Raw genomic sequence first — 17,465 nt, 5'->3', positions numbered from 1 at the left:
CTGGATATTTATGGGCTCCTAAATTTATGTAGGTATTCCTGTATTCATAAAGTACTTGAAAAAATCGATTCTATTGGTCATGGCACATTCAATATTTTCATGAGGTATCAAATGTCCATTGATACGTTCGTAGACTCATTAATTTATGGTAAATTAGTATCGACATTTTCATGAGGTATCAAATGTCCATTTATACTTTCGTAGATTTATTAAATTGGTAGCGATATTTTCGTAGAAGTATCAAAAAGATGTCGATACTTTCATATCAGTATTAAAGGAGTATCGATAGTTTTGGATAACTACGTCTTTGATACTACTCGACACCAAATCGAAATTAGTTAACTGGTATCGACAGTATCGATGCGGTATCAGTCCCAACACTAACAAGGGAAGATCCCGAACCCGAAAATTCAAAAAATTCTGAAACTTTGTGAATATGTGGGGGATTTCCTCCTGATTACAACGCAATTTTTGTTTGCTGCCCAAATTCACTCGAAGGGGGTGAAATTAACCCCTGAAAATTCGGCTATTTTGTGTTATAACTCGCGAAGTGTAAGCGATAGAAAAAAAGTTTCAAGACAAAAGTTACTTCTTTTAATTAGATCTATCATTTAGTGAAAAAATATTTTAAAATATTTTAAAAATCGGTAGATAACCGGATTTTCAGCGGTCAATTACACCCCTTATAGTGAATTTGGGCAGCAAACAAATATTGCGTTGTAATCAGGAGGAAATTCTCTATATATTCACAAATTTTCAGAATTTTTTGAATTTCCGGGTTCGGGATGTTCCCTTGCAAGTGTTTCCAGTCTTAATCATTATGACTCATAATTATCCTTGACACCTCGAATACAGTTTGCTTTTATTATTCTTCTTCTTGCAACACTACAAACTATGTTTATTAACAGCATTAGAATATATATGTTGTGACTTTATTTTTGCAAAAAATATTATTCGTGATTGTAAATATTTTATTTTGCCTTGTGTGTGTGACTATTCACCCTTTGCAGTCCAATTTCATTTTAAAGTTTACCAACAGCACACTCCAAATTATTTTTAACAAAATACTGATTATTACCACAGATTGCACAAAACGTAATAAAATATCCATGCTGTACATACATTAGCTGTAAGTACATACATATTTACAATTGTTTAAGATTTCTTCGAAGTATTACTAGCCTAATGTTATTCGTAAAAATTTATTTAAGCATACTCATAGTTACTTGTACACAATTTTAGTGCCCCCAGTATAGCAAAATTTGGGAACTCTAAATAGCAGCAAGGGAAAAGCGATAATCTCTAAATAAAACATACTTTCAAACTGAAATTAAATACACCCATAATTTATAATTCTCTGAATCGTTGCAATTAAAGGCTCCTTTGATTCCCTTATTCGAATTAAACATTTAGCAACAAGATATCCCGCAGAAAGTTAGAACCGAACCGAACTCTAAAGATGCGTAACAACGCAGTATTGCATCGACGTCATAGTGTACCCTTGGAGTCTAATTGCTCAAAGTGTATCTTCAAACGATCGTATTTATCGTACCAAACTTTTGCATAATGTGCACATGCTCCTGAGAGTAGTTAGTCGTGCGTAAGGTATGCGTGTGAATGTTACAGTTCGTTTAATGTAATACCCGTTTAACTAGACAATAGAATAATCATGGATACGCGACTGCTTCTAATTATTGAAGTATAATTACAAACAACCACCACGATTCAAGCCGCAAGCATCACGTCCCTTTAAGTAGCTCATCTGTATTCAAGAGTTTAGATTATTCAGTGGAAATTGTGGTAATTCAAAGAAGACTGTTACGTTCGAAATGGTCTACTTTCTGTCGTAGCGATATTTAAAACGGTTGCATTCATTCCACGGCTATGACACGTAGATGCAGCGACATAAGATATACCAGTTATGATGATGAAGTTAACTGGTCGCTCCTTGCCGTCATTTTCGGGCATGCATCTAACATAATACCGATTTTATGCACGACGTTGCATAATGCAAGGATATGTACTTGCGAACGAACAAAGGTTACGAGACAATTATCTATAATTTCCGGATGTTCTCTGCATCTAGCAGAATACACTAGAATGCTTTCGAGGCTACACTTTACTGCTGTACATAACACTGCATACTCGGCACTGAATTTCATACGTTTAGGGAGCTATTCAAGACAAATTGACAATTCTGTTCGCGTAAAAATTTTGGGGGAACTTCAATGCTGCTGGAATAAATTTTAGAATGCGAATGCTTTCATTAATACTATAGAATATTAGGTATTGTTGGTGTTGAAGGTGACATTTTTCTAACAAGGGAAAATCCCGAACCCGGAAATTCAAAAAATTCTGAAACTTTGTGAATGGGTAGGGGATTTCCTCCTGATTACAACGCAATTTTTGTTTGCTGCCCAAATTCATCTCTAAGGGGGTTGACGAGGTTGAATTTGTACGAAAAGAAATGGATTATGCTGTTTAATAATTATTACAGAATTTTAGGAAATATTATTAATATTTTTGTCCGTAACTTTTTCTAATTTTTTAAACAATTGGTAAAAGTTTTACCGATTGATAGATGTAATTAAAAGAAGTAACTTTAGTTATGAAACTTTTTTTCTATCTCTAACAGATCGCGAGTTACAATATAAAATCGGAAAACAGTCGAATTTTCATAGGTTAATTTCACCCCCTTAGAGTGAATTTGGGCAGCAAGCAAAAATTGCGTTGTGATCAGGAGAAAATCCTGTACATATTCACAAAGTTTCAGAATTTTTTGAATTACCTAGTTGGGGATCTTCCCTTTAAGTCACAATAATAATTATAATACACAAAATTGTTTATATTTGTTATTGTTTTCATTAGCTCTGTATACTACTTCCTGAATGCACAATAATTGTGTTCAATAAGCCTCGATGAACCGCAGAACCAGCTATTATTTGCACATTCCACAATTATACGAAGGATATTTTTTTCACTGAATAGTTTCATAAATCCTTATATAATCATAATAAGTAAAGCAGAAAAATTCTACATGTTTGTGTGTTTGTCTGCCGCCTAAAAACTTCCGAACGATAAACTCTGGGATCACGAAATGTGCCTCAACTCATTCTGCCTGACTGATCCAGTGGAATGTGACTATTCTCACAAAAACTAAAACAAAAATTTGTTTTTATAAATTCAGAATCTAAATTTCAGGCGAAGCCGAGTAGTAAATCTAGTATCTGCATAAATCTAAAATTTCGATGCGATTTTTTAACATTTCCCAGATTATTTACAAGCACCTCGCAAGAGAAGCGTACCGACGAAATGTTCGCTGTCTACATCCATCTCTAACCCCTGGTTTGCTACGTATGTCCTACGAGACTAAAAATGTCGCCGTGCTCTGTGAATCGATCAACGATTTCTTAACGGAGAGCAGAAGCAGCATAGAACTTTTTACATGATCCTATATCGGTTGGTTACACAGCCAACCAGCATTTGTGTGCGCGCGTGATACACGAGCAGTACGTGGTGATAGAACATTGACCCTGCCCAGTCTCGCCGCCGAGAAATCCCTCGAAACGAAAATAGTGAAATGCAGCGCGTTTCGTGTGGACGAACATAGGCACGTTAGGCGCAAAAATATTCCCCTGCGCCGCTAGAGCACCGCACCAATAACCGAAACTATCCAACTGTTGGACCGTGGTTGCTGGTAAACACAAATCGAGACCGAAGGCGCGAGGCTGCCAGGGTGTAACAGGGATAATAACACGACAGGAGCGCGACTTGTATGGTGTCGAAGGGTGGAAGTGCACATTCGAAAACTAACCTTCTCCGGGCCGCAGAGAGCACGAACACTTGCGAGGCAGGTCGGCAGGATTATCTTCGTCGATGAAGAAATCCGACGGTTCGATTCCGCACCGGGTCGATCATTCTCCCATATCCGTGCGTGGCTTCCTCATTTCTGGCTCCGAGCGGAGCAACAGCGTAAGCGCGAGGAACCGGCAGCTCACCAGCGACTACTCAGCATCGTGTCGGGAGGGTATATTTACGTGTGCGGAACGCTGGCTGAATCGGGGCGAGAAGAACACGGCGTGGTGCGTCTGTGGCGGCTCGCGGCAGTACGAGCCGCGGTCGCATCGCCAGCGATGGTTAGAGCTCCACGGATCCGGTGTACGAGACCGGGCTTCCCTCGCACGAGCAGAGCCACTGCCGTGGCCCCATGTAAGCAGTCGAATGGTGAGAATGGCACTGAGGGTAGTTTGAGAATCGAGCGTGGCTAAATTTCCGGACGCAGGGAGGCGCGGCGGTCAGGATCAGCCACAGGTTGCGCCCGCCTCGTTCACGCAGGCTGGGCATCTTGGCTGATCGCGAAGCGGGGAGAACACCCTCTCTGCCGAAGCGACAGAAAGAGAAATCGATTAACTTAACATCCACAGCTATGTACGGTATACGTACGGACGGTTTTCACGATGTCCGTGGCTAGAGCGATGCGATTTCGATCGCTTTGTGCAAACGCGTGCCCACCGGCTTTGGGAGAACACAATCGCCGATATCTGAGTAACTGTTTTAGAGGGATCGCGTATTTTTGCAGCGGGATAAAGGCGCTGCTGTGGAAAAGAAAAATTAGGGTGGGGGTCGTATGGAAAATAGAATAGCATTATTCAGAATACTCCCGCGTTAATTCGAAAGGGTAGGTGTCTGCATTCTGCAACTTTCGCTTGAATTGAGTTATTACTGCCAGCCAGCACAAAAATAGTTTACCGACGTGTGTATTCATTAAGAAGCCGTGGCTGCATTGAAACTGAAGATATGACAGATTATATTTCGGACGTACAGTGTCTGGCAAAAGTATTGCGACAGTCTTTAAAACAGAATAACTTTATAAAATTCGTGCAAGGGACTTGAGTTTTTTTGAGAGGCTGAATGGATTAGTTTAGTACTTTGGTGATGTGTTTCGTCGTTTTGAAAAATAAATGTAATTGGTTTGAATAGCGAAGAAAATAGCGAAAGTTGATTTTTCCACTTCTTATCTGGCAAGGGGAGGACACCATGTGGTAGACACCGATTTTGATGAGTTTTGGCACGATGGATCTATGTCGAAAATAAGTAAATAGGTTTCCGAGATTTTCAGCCAATAGGCCTTAATAATAGAGATATTTACATGGAAATTATTAAAAATTTTGTAGTGGCCGTGGGGTTTTAGTGGGTAAAAATCCCACACTACCCTGGCGCCCGCGGGAGATTCCCTTCTGGAGGCGTCGGGGTGCCTTTTGAAGATGTCTCCACGTTAAAAGAAATTATAATTTTTTTTTATAATTTACTTTTTTATAAATTTTTTTTATAAATTATTTTTTTAACTTGGGGAAATCTTCAAAAGGCACCCCGAAAAGGAATTCCCGGGGGCGGTTTTTTACGGGTTTGTCACAAATATTTAGGTACCTGATTTGATCCAGATTTAATATTTAACCTAATCCGATTTATGTAAAATACCGATGGCATAGTACAATATATTTTAGCGCCTCGAAATGATTTTTAACAATAGTCTATTTGTTGCTCGACGGTTTCTTTATGTACCGATACGATGGCCGACGAAACTCGGAGAGAAATACGTAATTTGTTTTTTTGGCAGCATACTTGGAAGTCACGCAACGATCTAGTCTTTTAAATGTTTCGGTTTCTTCTGTTGGAATAAGAGAGTATTTATTTCGTAGTAAGTAATTGAATAAATGAAAAGGTTCGTATTTTGTAAAGCATAGATTTGTGTCTCAGAATTTTCAAATGCCTAAACTTTACCACGGTACTTTCAATTCAAAGCAATAATTTTTTTAAATTGTTAATTCTGCTGGCAGGAATGTTTTTCTTGGTAAACATTATATATTATTTAAACCGCTTAAAATGTTAAACAGCCTTCTTACCATTGAAAATTTGCAAAGTTTATTAGAAAACGTGTAACAACATTCCAAGAAAAATATTATTTTATACTAATTTTTTATATAAATATTTCAGTTTTTTAACAGTATTTCCATTTTCTTTATGTTACACAGTATCGAAGTATTTACATAAATTCTAAGTACTGCAAAAGCCTTCATAAAGAATTTTATTGCGAACAACTTACTAAATAAGTATCAGTCGCTGGTTGTTGTATGAAATAGTGTGCAGCTGTGATCAGATAAGCTTTTAATATAATTAAAAGAAATTTATGGCAACATTATTTTAAAGTTATAATCCATACACGAAACAAACATTGATGGATAATAATGCTGATACTACCTTAAGGGTTTATAATGTTGAAACCTTCCCAGAGGGTTTATTTCAATAAGAGGATTTAGATTCTACAATAAAGCACAACAAATGTAAAGAGATTATTTTTTAGCCTTTTCGTTCTACTGCATAAACGAAATGCAATTTGGTCTTACAGTTTCAATTTCTCGTCTCTAAAAAGTGAATTAAACAGTTTTTAATCCTCTGTTTATAACCAAAGATGCAACGCTGCGGAATTATCTAAATTATCCGCTTCTCGGGCACATGCCACTGAAAATGTTCGTTATGATTACGGGATTATTCGTTGCGTAATGAGTAGGTATATTTGTGTCTTGGTCCAGAAAACTACTTACAATGTATTTATAGCGAGGATAGTCTATTCGAACTACAAAGCGATGTTTACATTATATTAGATATGGTATTTATAACGATCGCTACTAAAAACATTAATTGCGTGTACTTTGTTAATCCTAGCATTAACTTGATTAATATACTGATATTCATACTATGTAATGCAGAGTTCGTTTATATTCAACAATTCATTTATTAATGAATTCAGTGGTTTATCTTTCCACCTGATGAACTCTGATTGGATGAAGATATACATAAATATTGAAATTTCACAGAATACGACTACTTTTTAATACCTTTGACCATATACAATATAAATCGTAACTACGCAGTCGCGTATATTACTCGCAGCAATGGCATGTGGAACGATGAACTCGGCTGCACTTTTGGAGGGTAAAAGTCAAAATGTGTATTTCTTCGATCTTGTTGCAAATTGTACGTTGCTTTCTTCAACTTTATAGCGTTAAAGAAGAATTATGGTGATTTTACAATGTTCAATGATTATACAATGTTTATACAATTTTTTTTCTACAACATCCTTGGTGTATTTTTAAGTGAAATAATAGGTTCTTTGACAGATTGAGTGGCGCCGGCGACTTGCTTGCAAATTATTGTCCCAGTGGCCCTGAATGTTTGCTCGGATTGGGTTGAACATAACTTTCTCGGCGGAGGAAATCGTCCGGAAAGGCCTAACCGATTTGGAGGGGAATTTCTCAGACCGTTGCGCCCCCAGGTGTTGAATGCTTGTAATAAGAAGATACTAAAGATAAATCCAACGATACGGATGCATGTGATTTATATGTACATATGTTATCGTAAAAGTTCAAAGACCGGTGAATCTTGTAATTTACCGGTCAGTCCCAGAATTTACCGCTCCGTGGTAGTAACAGTGCGAAATATATTACAAAATATTTGAACTTCGGGCTTAGGTCTGGGTGACGTTGACCTTCTTTGGGATACTTCTCGTCTTTTGATATTTCGGGCTTCTACTGCCTCGGTAAATTCTAAATTCCCCGGTCCCCAGACTCTTACACTAACACAAATTATAACGTAATAAGATAATATACTATCATATGAAATTTATATAAGTTCTCCTGAAACATGTTCATGTGAACTGACTGCGTTCCAAACGCAGTTAAAAAAAATATAGGATCGTTGCAGTACATTGAATTTATTCCTAGAACCTCTTGCCAATTTTCGTGCACAGGTAGAATATTGGATTTTAAATAGAAATTTAAAAAGTGATATGAAATTGGATTACAATATTCGAATGTAAGAAAAGAACTGTTAAGTTTAATCCCCATGAAAAACTTAAAAAAAAAGTAAAAAAGGTATGCCAAGTACATGAAAAAGTCGAGCACGGAAAAGAGTATTATCAAATAAATTAGAAAAAAATAGAAGATAATAATAAGTACAATATAAAAAAAGGTAAAAAAAGAACTGTTACGTTTAATTTTTTACGCTTTCAGCTTTTTCTTTTTATTTTATTTTAAAATCAAGTCCGAAGAATGTACTCGTTGGTCCAATTACTATTTCCTTTATGATAAATATATGATATGTCCCAATTTTGTTTCCCTGCTGGACTGGAAAATAGGGAGTCTACTGTATTTATAGTCAAGTACACAATACTTTCGTGTTTCCCATACTTGATGGAATTATTTTTCTGAACGTTTCTTTCATCACTTAACAACTTTCTTAAAATAGACTACTTTTGTTAGACAGAATATTCTAATCACACTCTTTTAAATTTACTACAGCCCTCGAAATTTCAAACTCTTATTCAAATAAATCCAAATACTTGAAACAAAAGTGTTCGATTTAAGAAAATGAAACTTGCAGCTTAAACAGTTCAGGCAAGAGGCATAAGGATTTATTGTGGCAACGATAGCTTTTTTCGACTTTAAAAAATATGAAGATAATGGAATTTTCATATGTTGAGCCCCAATATTTTTTGGGAAGAATTGTATTAATCCAATTATTTTCTTACTTAAGCGAACATTAGAACACTAAATTTCCTAAAATATAATTTCTACTTGTTTTATTATTACACCAAAGTATTGTAATAAAATTATATTATATTCCAGAAAAATTACATTCGTTTTTAAAGTCATGGCGTATGAAAACTTACTTAAGTAACATTAATTTTCTTTGCATACTGCCTACGTGTATTGTTATTACTCATAGTGATTAGTTTCTGGAAATCTTATTACTAATCTTTATACAATCAGTGAGGCTTCATTTGTTTCAAACACATTCATTTGCAACAAATTAAGATTTTTTGTAATTTCCTGGACTTATTGTTGATCCCAGAGATATGTTATCTCTAAGCTGATATGGAGGCAGAGTAAGACACTCAACGGACTAAAAGGAGACTACAGTCTTTGTGAAAGTGTTCAATATATTACTTTATGCTGTCAAAATGCATGTAAGTAAGAACATACTATGCAACATTTTCGCTATAAATATTATCTTCTAATCTCATATAGTAAATTTAATAGATGTCCTTTTACATCGGTGAAACCGCGCTTGTTTTGTTCGACGAATGGCGTGTGACAGATGCCCAGGGAATTGGATGGTCAATGCTTGGAATTGTTCTTTTAACATCTATATATGAAGGGTTAAAAAATTACGAGTAAGCGACATTACACGACGAACAAATTATTCAGAAGAATAAATTTTTAATAATTCCTATGTTATTTCTTCACATTTTGTAGCGACCATCTTTCCATTTATACTGCGCGTTTTTGGAAAAATAAAGCGCAACAATCGAGAACGTACGTATAGTTTTTTTCCAGATACTGTAAGTCAAAAGATAAACTACAGATACATTATTGAAATGCAGAAACTTTTACCAGTTTTTGTTATTATTTTTGTTTTTTTGTCATTTCTCGTTTTCTCATAATATTCTTTTATTTGATCACATTGAGGAGAGAGAGAAAACAGTTGAGGATAACCATTTTCAAGTTCAGAATTAAAAACAGCTGTAATAATACTTGTTTTATTAAAAAAAAATAGTAATTCGTTTCCCTATTAAAAATCATTTCGTAGTATAAAACAACTAAGTAATTAAAGTCCTCAAATATTTACATATTATTTTATCTAAATAATTAAATTGTCACTGTATATTTTCGCATTGCTTTCGTATTTTCTAATTCGTATTGCTCGATATTTCTCATATTAGTTTGTAATGTTAAAAAGACAAATATTTCAATGGAAGTTTGTCACGAGTTGGCGAATCACGATTCGAAATACTCCTAATTTAAATTTCTATTAGTTTTTAATTTACTTACAAACGCATGTTAATGTGCAATACACAATTAAGAATATGAATTCTGCCTTTGCATTTTAAGTATACTTTGTTTCAGGGCGCTACTGTTTTCTAAAGTGCATATCCTTCAAACAATTGTTCACGTCATTCGGTTGATTATAGGATATTTCCTTATGTTAATTTTTATGACGTACAACGCTTGGCTTTGTATCGCGGTCGCAATCGGTGCATTTCTCGGTTATTGGCTATTTGCCTGGGAGAAGTCTAGGGGTGACGAGGACGAGTGCTGCTTCTAAATCCCTTATTCGACAGTATTGTGCAAGTATATAAAACGTATTCTATTCAAACTATGCAGAGAAAGTTGTACATTTGCTCTATAATTTTTAAACAATCTGAAAATTAAAGATAAAATCCTAAATATAGCACCTATGTTATTTAACTGTATAATACAAGCAATGTAAATTATATAAATTTTGATAAGCGCAGTTCCCTCGAATGCAGTTTCTCAACTACAATTTACTATAACAGAGAATCCTCTAATCAATTGAATCCAACCGTTATCTAATCGAACTTTCCTGTTTATTGTGGAGCGTAATCATATTTCAATCATTCTCTGGGCTGTCAGTATAAAAGAAGTGTCTAGATCACCGATAAAATACTTCGTACATTATTGAAGTTACACAGAAGTTGAAGATGGGGTCTGACAATCAACGTACAGACAGAATGGGTGAGACGAACTCAACACGTGCAGTGAAAAAGGAATTTAAGACGCTTAACGATGTGATATTTGGATGGGATAAATTCAACGCTATGACGCTGCTCATTTTAATTGTTCTCTTCTGCATTTGGTGCGTTACATTTTTTGTGCTATACGATCCACACCTAAATGCTGGTGGAGCGGATAACGGCGGAGCGCATCATTAAGCAGCATAATGTCTTTGGTGCTACAAATTTTTAAGAGTAAGTAAACACCTTCTGCCATTATTTCAAATTAAAAATCCGTTTGCATACAGTGTAATTATTAAACAGAATTCTGGCGGGAATATTCACTGAAATTAGATGAAAATATTTAATACTGAGAATTAAAAATATTTAGTAATATTCCTCAAAAGAATCTGTTTAATTAATTCGCTTATATTTTACAGCCTCGCCAGATCTGCTAAAAATTATATTTATTTATTTCACACGCTCAAATTAATGGCAATGTGTTGCGCAGAAAAGTACCTTAAGCCGAAACCAAGGAGCGATCTGCTTTGTACATCGAGGCACCCCTCGGGTCAATTTTTGTCGTCTCCCAATTAGACAGCTAAAATATTTTTCATTGCGTTTCTTTGCTTTCCTCAAATTGAAAAATATTCCTTACCGGTGAAATCAAAGCGTGTAAAGAAAGCTTAAATTAAATTGTTCTAATTAGAAGATATGATTTCGGCGCACTGGTTCGGTCTATTAAATAATTAAACAAAAGCTGTTTTGCAATTTTGAGAATTTTCACCAAATCCCAACGTTTCGGTCAACGATTATGACCATTCTCAAGGAAAGTTAGATAAAAGGAAAAAATACTGCGCATGCTTTCATACAAAAAATTTTTCTTTCAAACAAATATCGCGTTAAATTAAATTCATTGAATCTTGCTAGAAAATTGGTAATTTTCTAAAATATATCAGAAATACGAAGTTATGAATTCCAATCACATGGCACACCATCCTCTTCAATAAAATTGTACGTTATTGAGTGACTATTAAGTCAGTAATTTTTAAGCTTCTGTACCAACGTGGACACCGAATTATCATGACTAATATTTCTTATTCCAGATGTACCAAAAACAGAAGGACAAAGTTTCAACTGCAGTCTACACTTTCCGTTTTGAATTGAGAAATATATCGACTGATAAGGCGTTTATATTCCCGACAGAGCTTGAAATAAATGCGCGTTAAAATCTCTGGTCATAGAACTAATTGCTGTTGAAATTATAAGAGGCGTCTATTCTCTTTTCTGTATTCTTCGTAGTTCGTCCAGAGTTTCATATATTTCTTTTCGCTCATTCACTGGCATTCCGATGATTTAATGATAATCATACACAAAATTACATACAAGAAGCGTGCACTTAAAATTCCATTAATACGGTCAGCTATTTCCGAAAGGAAATATCATTCATCGAAGATCAGAGCAGAGAAGCCTGTCTTTGGTAAACAATCTGTCGGTGCAGGAAGTGTTTCTGAGGCTGTCAGGGATTGGGAGACGCCCTCGTTAAAATTCTTAACGAGACGACTAAGATCCTTCGTTCAAGTCGATCTCTACTCAGGCAAGATTTGTTACATTAAAGCCTGGTGTCGTTATTGTAGGGAAAGAAGTCACAAATAGTACGTGCGCCCACTTCTTGTTGACTTCTATCCCCGACATGCTGCTTTGTGATGAAGCCTCGGCGCTGCGCGCGTAGGTAGATGGCACGAACCGTGAAGGAAGAGTCATTATACTTGACATGCCGAGTCGCGCACAATTTCACATTGCGTTTTATCCACCCTTCTGTAAAAAGAATCGCGAAGTGGGGATACGGAGTACATTTTGTCACGATAACGCAACTGTCGGGACGCTGGTAGATAATGTTGCAGAGAATGGCAGAGAGAAAAATTTATTTGTAGTTTTATTCGCATCAGAGTAAAATTCCGATTCGCATATTTCCGCAACAAAATTACTTATTTGGTGAATTCTGAGACTACCTTCTGTGAATATTTGAGCACAGATCCTCCATAGAAATATATTAAGGATATTCAGCGGACTTCATACACTGTATTCGATGTATTCAATTGATTATTTTGATTACACTTGTGTTTCGTGTTTTATATGATTTGTACGCTGTTCTCTTTTAAAGTTAAAAATAGGTACTTCTAGGTAGAACTCTTTAATTTAATCTCTGTATGAATAACTTTTATTTAGAGTGTATAATCAGTTTTGGCACTTAGGTGCTGTTAGAATTTCAGGAATTGTAGCGTACAAATGAGGGGAATGTACGCAATATTTACTGAACTGCTTGGGGAATCCTATTTATGCATCTACAAACCTTTCTGTTTGATATATTTTCGAACTTTATACTCAGTGTCATTTAAGAAGGAACCTGCCGACCGACGAGTTTAGACCGTTTCTGCGCAGGTTGACGCTCATTGGTGCCGGGAGAAGCCACTATTGGCTGTACCCCCACCAACGCTTTCTCGGAGCCAATGAGCTCATTCAACATGCGCGAAACGGGTTCCTTCTTAAATGAATGGGAGTATAGACTAAGTGCACAGTTATTCGAATTTGGTTATGAGCAACACAGCAAATTCGTGATCAACATCGTGTAACGTACTATATAAACATTCTGCTACTTGCTGCTGGATCTTCAAATATTTTTATAGACTTTAAAAATACGTTTTCTAATATTATTTCGTATATTACTTAATATTTTTTTGATAAACTCACTTCAGTATATGTACCTCCATGGATTTCCTTCTGAAAATCATTTATTATGCGCTATTCGAATTTGAACAATAAAATGTCCGCAATAAATAGAGGATTTTGATTTTTCTTACAGTAGATTTTAGTTGCTTTTTACTATAAGTATTTATATTTATATAATAATTGTTCATATTTCACTGATATTCAGACTCAGCAGAAAATGTTAGATTAATCAAGACATTAGTGTAATGTCAATAAATAAATACGAGATATTCATTTAACTGGTAACTTACAAAGTAACTCATAAATTACAGAAAAATAATGAATCTATATGTGTATGTATTTTTAAACAATTTTTTAAAGTAATTACTAAATATTGACAATAAAATTGATAGACTACGATGGTCAATATTGGTCAAATGAATTTAGGAACAAAACTTTAAGGTCAATAGATTCTGAGGTTTGCAGAACTGTCACTTAATTGAATAAAAATGTAATTTCTCCATTTATGAAAGTAACGATGCAGAAACAACTAGCCTATTGTTTATCAACACCATGCAATTTAAAAAGAGCATTAAATACAGTATCAAATAAACAGTTTGAAAAGCTTTTCACCACAATTATGGTAAAAAAATTGATAAAAAAAGATTAAGTAAACGTAAAATATTTTAAATTATCCATCATTAACGGGGAATAATTATTCCTGATTTTTCGTCGCAAATTGCATTCCGATATATTTTATAGTTCAAAAGTTACACGAAAAAGGCCCCAAATTCTTCAACCCGGACCAGGAAATTTCAAATAGCTCTTTGCGGCGATAATTTGAAAGAGACCATCCTAAAATTGTCGAAGCTTGGGCATCACTGCTGTCCAGCGATCGCTGGCAACCCTCCGAACGCCGGGCCGGTGCACGGTTGTAGCGGAGTGCGTCCGTGCGGCGGTGTTGCCATTTTCGTCTGTTCGCGCGCGCGTAGGTTTCAGTTTTAACGGATGACCCTGTACGTAGGAAATCATGAATTTCACGACAACACGCGACAAGACGAATGCGAATGCACAAAGTGATCCTCGCGGTTGCACGAACAAAACAATTTACACGAAGGAAGACACCATATTTTAAAGCCTCTGTGACAGAATGATGTAAGAACGGTGCTGTTGAACATACCACGTGTAGAGGATCCCCGACTGTTAATTTACTATATCGGATAGCATTGTCCAGTTGTAGATCGTGGCCGGGCAAGGGTCGCGGGCCACACAAAGGGACATTTTCGTCGATCGATTGCTGGTAAATGCCGTATTCGAGTCTTATTGTCATCGAGATAATATCGCATGCCCATTTCAGTTCTTCTTCCGCTGGCCGAGGGCAACTTCGACGAGAGATCAACAGTTATCGCGGACCCCTTTCGTCTCAGTTCTATTCATCCGGGTTTTCCTGAGACATAGGTACACCCCTCGACTTCATCGTATTCACCTGTCTCGGACGGCCCTTGTGTTTTTCGATTCCGATAATCCATGGCGATTGCACCTCAACGACTCATAATCTTCCGGTTTTTTCCTGACTGCAACATAGCCATTTATAACGTGGGCTTATTTATAACACAAAAAAAACATGACACGCTGACTATCGCCGTTCGACGCTGTTCAGTAAATCCCAACCCTTTTATGATACAGGTTGCGTTAGTGCAACATGACCGACAGTTGTCTCGAGTAAAATTAGTTCTGAGTCACACGGAAGATTTAGCTGAATTAAGCCAGTCATTCGGAGTAACTACTAATTGCGGTCCTGTCGCCGTTTCTCCGCTGTAATTTAGAGGGGCCATTTTATACCTGAATTCCGTATTTCTATTTTTTGAAGCTACTTCTACCGTTAAGATGAGGTCGATATTTAACCATTTACTGCAATTATTTTCTGCTCGATAAGTATTATATAGATACCTATATTTTTAGTCTCTTTCACTTCACCAACAGGCAGTCTGGACTCTGGCCAGCACAAATGGGCTAAGTTACGCAGAAAGCTACCAACCCTCAATGATCTGAAATTGAGTAAATTTGGTTTGAAGATTTTAAGCGTCAAAGAAAAGTAGCTTCATTTCTATTGTGTTTTTTTTTATTTCTTGCTATTGCTTTACAATGTTTTTAATGGGTTATTTAATAGTGAGTAATATAATTAATATTATTTTAAATTTTCTGTAGTTTTTGTTTTTTAAGTCTAAAATGGAACTATGGCTTGGTAGTTTTAATAATTGTATAATGTAAGAGTTGTTCTAACTCTCTATGAGTTGTAAATTTTTACAAAATAAGATTTTATTGCAGCTAAATCATTTGAAATCAGACTGTTTGGAAAACTATAAAGAAAATAATAGTGAACAATGCAGCTCACATATTAATTTTGTCAAGAAAATTCGAGGCCACGCCCAGCTAAACGTTCGAAAAATAATGTGATCGGACCATTACCAGATATCGTCTCATCTAATTTCCGTTTCATCAGAAGTCTTCATAGTTACATAGATAACAAAAATGAAACCTATATATTTCACCAAAAAATAATAACTGAGCTTTCCTAAACTAAAAATTGAAAGTCTTAAAATGAGTATCACGAAAACGCCGTATGAATTTATATATTATTTACAACTGGTTTCTTGATAATTATTTACATGAGATACATAGTTCCTTCGTCTTTCGAAACGAGAACAGTTTATACTTAATACAAGCTTCTTTTCTCACTTGACGATCAAACAAAGCATCATAACACATATATCATAATTACTTGTTGAATAAAATTTGAATGGACATCGAATATCCTATCACTGATGGCATTGGCAAATATGAAAGATGAAAATACCTGCAACTTAGCAATATCTAATAAACCGAATAACAAATAGGTATGCGTTTCATGAAAAGGGGTAAAATCAGTATAAGTACATTAAAGTTCATCTCGGTCTGCCATGTCACCTTCAGTCTGTGCTTGCACAGCGATCAAAGTACAGCTTTCATGCCCGACGTCTGACTCGCACGAGAAAGGGAACAGTCCCCGGTGGTTACCTGATGGATCGAATAATCGCAAAGGAATCGCTCCCTACCATCCGGATAGCGTGTGGATGTACGCGTGTGCGGCTGGTCGATACTCGCGTCGTCGGCTGCTGGTAAGCTGCACATTTCCCTTCTGGCAGTTACGATACTGCCATCACGCCTTTGCCTTCACGCGCCTGTTATTCCTCTTTCTCTCGGTATATATTTCTAAACTCGCACTTTTCCACAGCTTGTTATTGTTTGCTCCCCATTATTCCCTTCGCACGCTTCGCGAAGGCTCACTCGGGCTTAATCACAGTCGTTTCCATTCGAGGTATAGCACAAGTAGCATGGTACTTCGACTGGGGTGCTCATATCCTATCTGGGTGTTTCAAAGAATAAAAGGATTTGGGTGCGGTAGAAATAAGGAGACATGGTCATTTTTGATAATGAAGCACTCGCTTTCCTTACGGTGATTGTTTTATATCTCAGGGAGCCTCAGTATGAAAAATGAAAAGACACGTGAACGTATTATTTTTTGACGATTTAGAGTCTGTTTGCACCTCCAAGTATCTAGTAAGGAACGACCGCCGGGTGTAACTCTGATTTTTTAACGAGGCTTTGAATATTGATTGGACTAGAAATAATATTGAAGCTACGAATATGCGGTTTGAGCGGCAGACGGTTAATGGTTTATGAAATATTTAATGTTTTGACCTGCTTACCACCTTTATTTGCTTTATTTACTTATTGAATTATTTATGCGTGTATTGTTATTATATTAGTATAGTATTTTTTAGTCTAGTTTTAATTATTTCTACTATAGTGCTCTTATGTAGAATGGAATATATAAGTTCTGATAAAACTATTTGTCGATTGAAATATTTTATTTTTTTATTTCTTTTACCTATATGTATGTTTAATAATTTTACAGCCTCATATTTTAAGAATTTTATTAGGTTCAGCTGGGTTAGGATTAATTCCTTATTGTTTAGTGATTTATTATCAAAGAGATATTTTGTATAATTCAGGTATATTAACTGTGTTATGTAATTCTGTGGGAGATATTGAGTTGTTATTAATATTAATTTGTTTTGGTTCTTTTCTGGGTCATGAAATTTAATATTATATTTTTTTATAAATATATATTATTATTCGT

General features: G+C 35.8%; 2 protein-coding genes and 1 long non-coding RNA gene across 7 annotated transcripts in view; 2 read left to right on the top strand and 1 right to left on the bottom strand.

Annotated features, from left to right (window-relative positions):
* The window catches only part of LOC143369275 (endoplasmic reticulum aminopeptidase 1), a 36,878-nt gene extending 32,657 nt beyond the window's left edge, over nt 1-4,221 (bottom strand). For 2 of the 3 annotated variants that reach the window (XM_076813017.1, XM_076813019.1), the window contains exon 1: nt 3,815-4,221. The gene's annotated coding sequence lies outside the window, so the exon portion shown is untranslated. The remainder of the gene's footprint in view (nt 1-3,814) is intronic. The other variant, XM_076813018.1, reaches the window with a different exon arrangement.
* Nucleotides 4,222-8,899: 4,678 nt separating this feature from the next.
* On the top strand, nt 8,900-11,810 carry LOC143369307 (high affinity copper uptake protein 1). Of its 3 annotated transcripts, none has more exons than XR_013085369.1 (6): nt 8,900-9,025; nt 9,099-9,232; nt 9,315-9,374; nt 9,966-10,190; nt 10,397-10,828; nt 11,680-11,810. XR_013085369.1 is itself a non-coding variant. In XM_076813092.1 (4 exons), exons 1-4 carry the CDS (start codon nt 9,020-9,022, stop codon nt 10,162-10,164), a joined length of 399 nt encoding a protein of 132 aa, XP_076669207.1. In that variant the 5' UTR covers nt 8,913-9,019; the 3' UTR covers nt 10,165-10,228. The 3 variants fall into 3 exon arrangements, 1 of the variants encoding a protein (XP_076669207.1); XR_013085370.1 differs by having other exon boundaries at nt 8,920-9,025; nt 9,087-9,232; XM_076813092.1 differs by lacking the exons at nt 10,397-10,828; nt 11,680-11,810 and having other exon boundaries at nt 8,913-9,025; nt 9,966-10,228.
* A 4,257-nt stretch (nt 11,811-16,067) lies between these two features.
* Nucleotides 16,068-16,758, top strand: LOC143368979 (uncharacterized). The gene is made up of 2 exons (XR_013085317.1): nt 16,068-16,440; nt 16,557-16,758. It is a non-coding gene; the product is annotated as an uncharacterized LOC143368979 (long non-coding RNA).
* Nucleotides 16,759-17,465: the final 707 nt, after the last annotated feature.

Source organism: Andrena cerasifolii, chromosome 5 (assembly GCF_050908995.1).
Source record: "Andrena cerasifolii isolate SP2316 chromosome 5, iyAndCera1_principal, whole genome shotgun sequence".
Classification (NCBI taxonomy): Eukaryota; Metazoa; Arthropoda; class Insecta; order Hymenoptera; family Andrenidae; genus Andrena; species Andrena cerasifolii.
The sequence above is the reverse complement of the archived record's forward strand: the minus strand, read 5'-3'. Positions and strand labels throughout refer to the sequence as shown.

Excerpts from the sequence above, each read along its gene's own strand:
- LOC143369307 (XM_076813092.1), top strand. Across the intron at positions 9,233-9,314 it reads GAAGGGTTAAAAAATTACGA|CGACCATCTTTCCATTTATA; the intron begins GTAAGCGACATT and ends CACATTTTGTAG. Across the intron at positions 9,375-9,965 it reads AAAGCGCAACAATCGAGAAC|GGCGCTACTGTTTTCTAAAG; the intron begins GTACGTATAGTT and ends ACTTTGTTTCAG.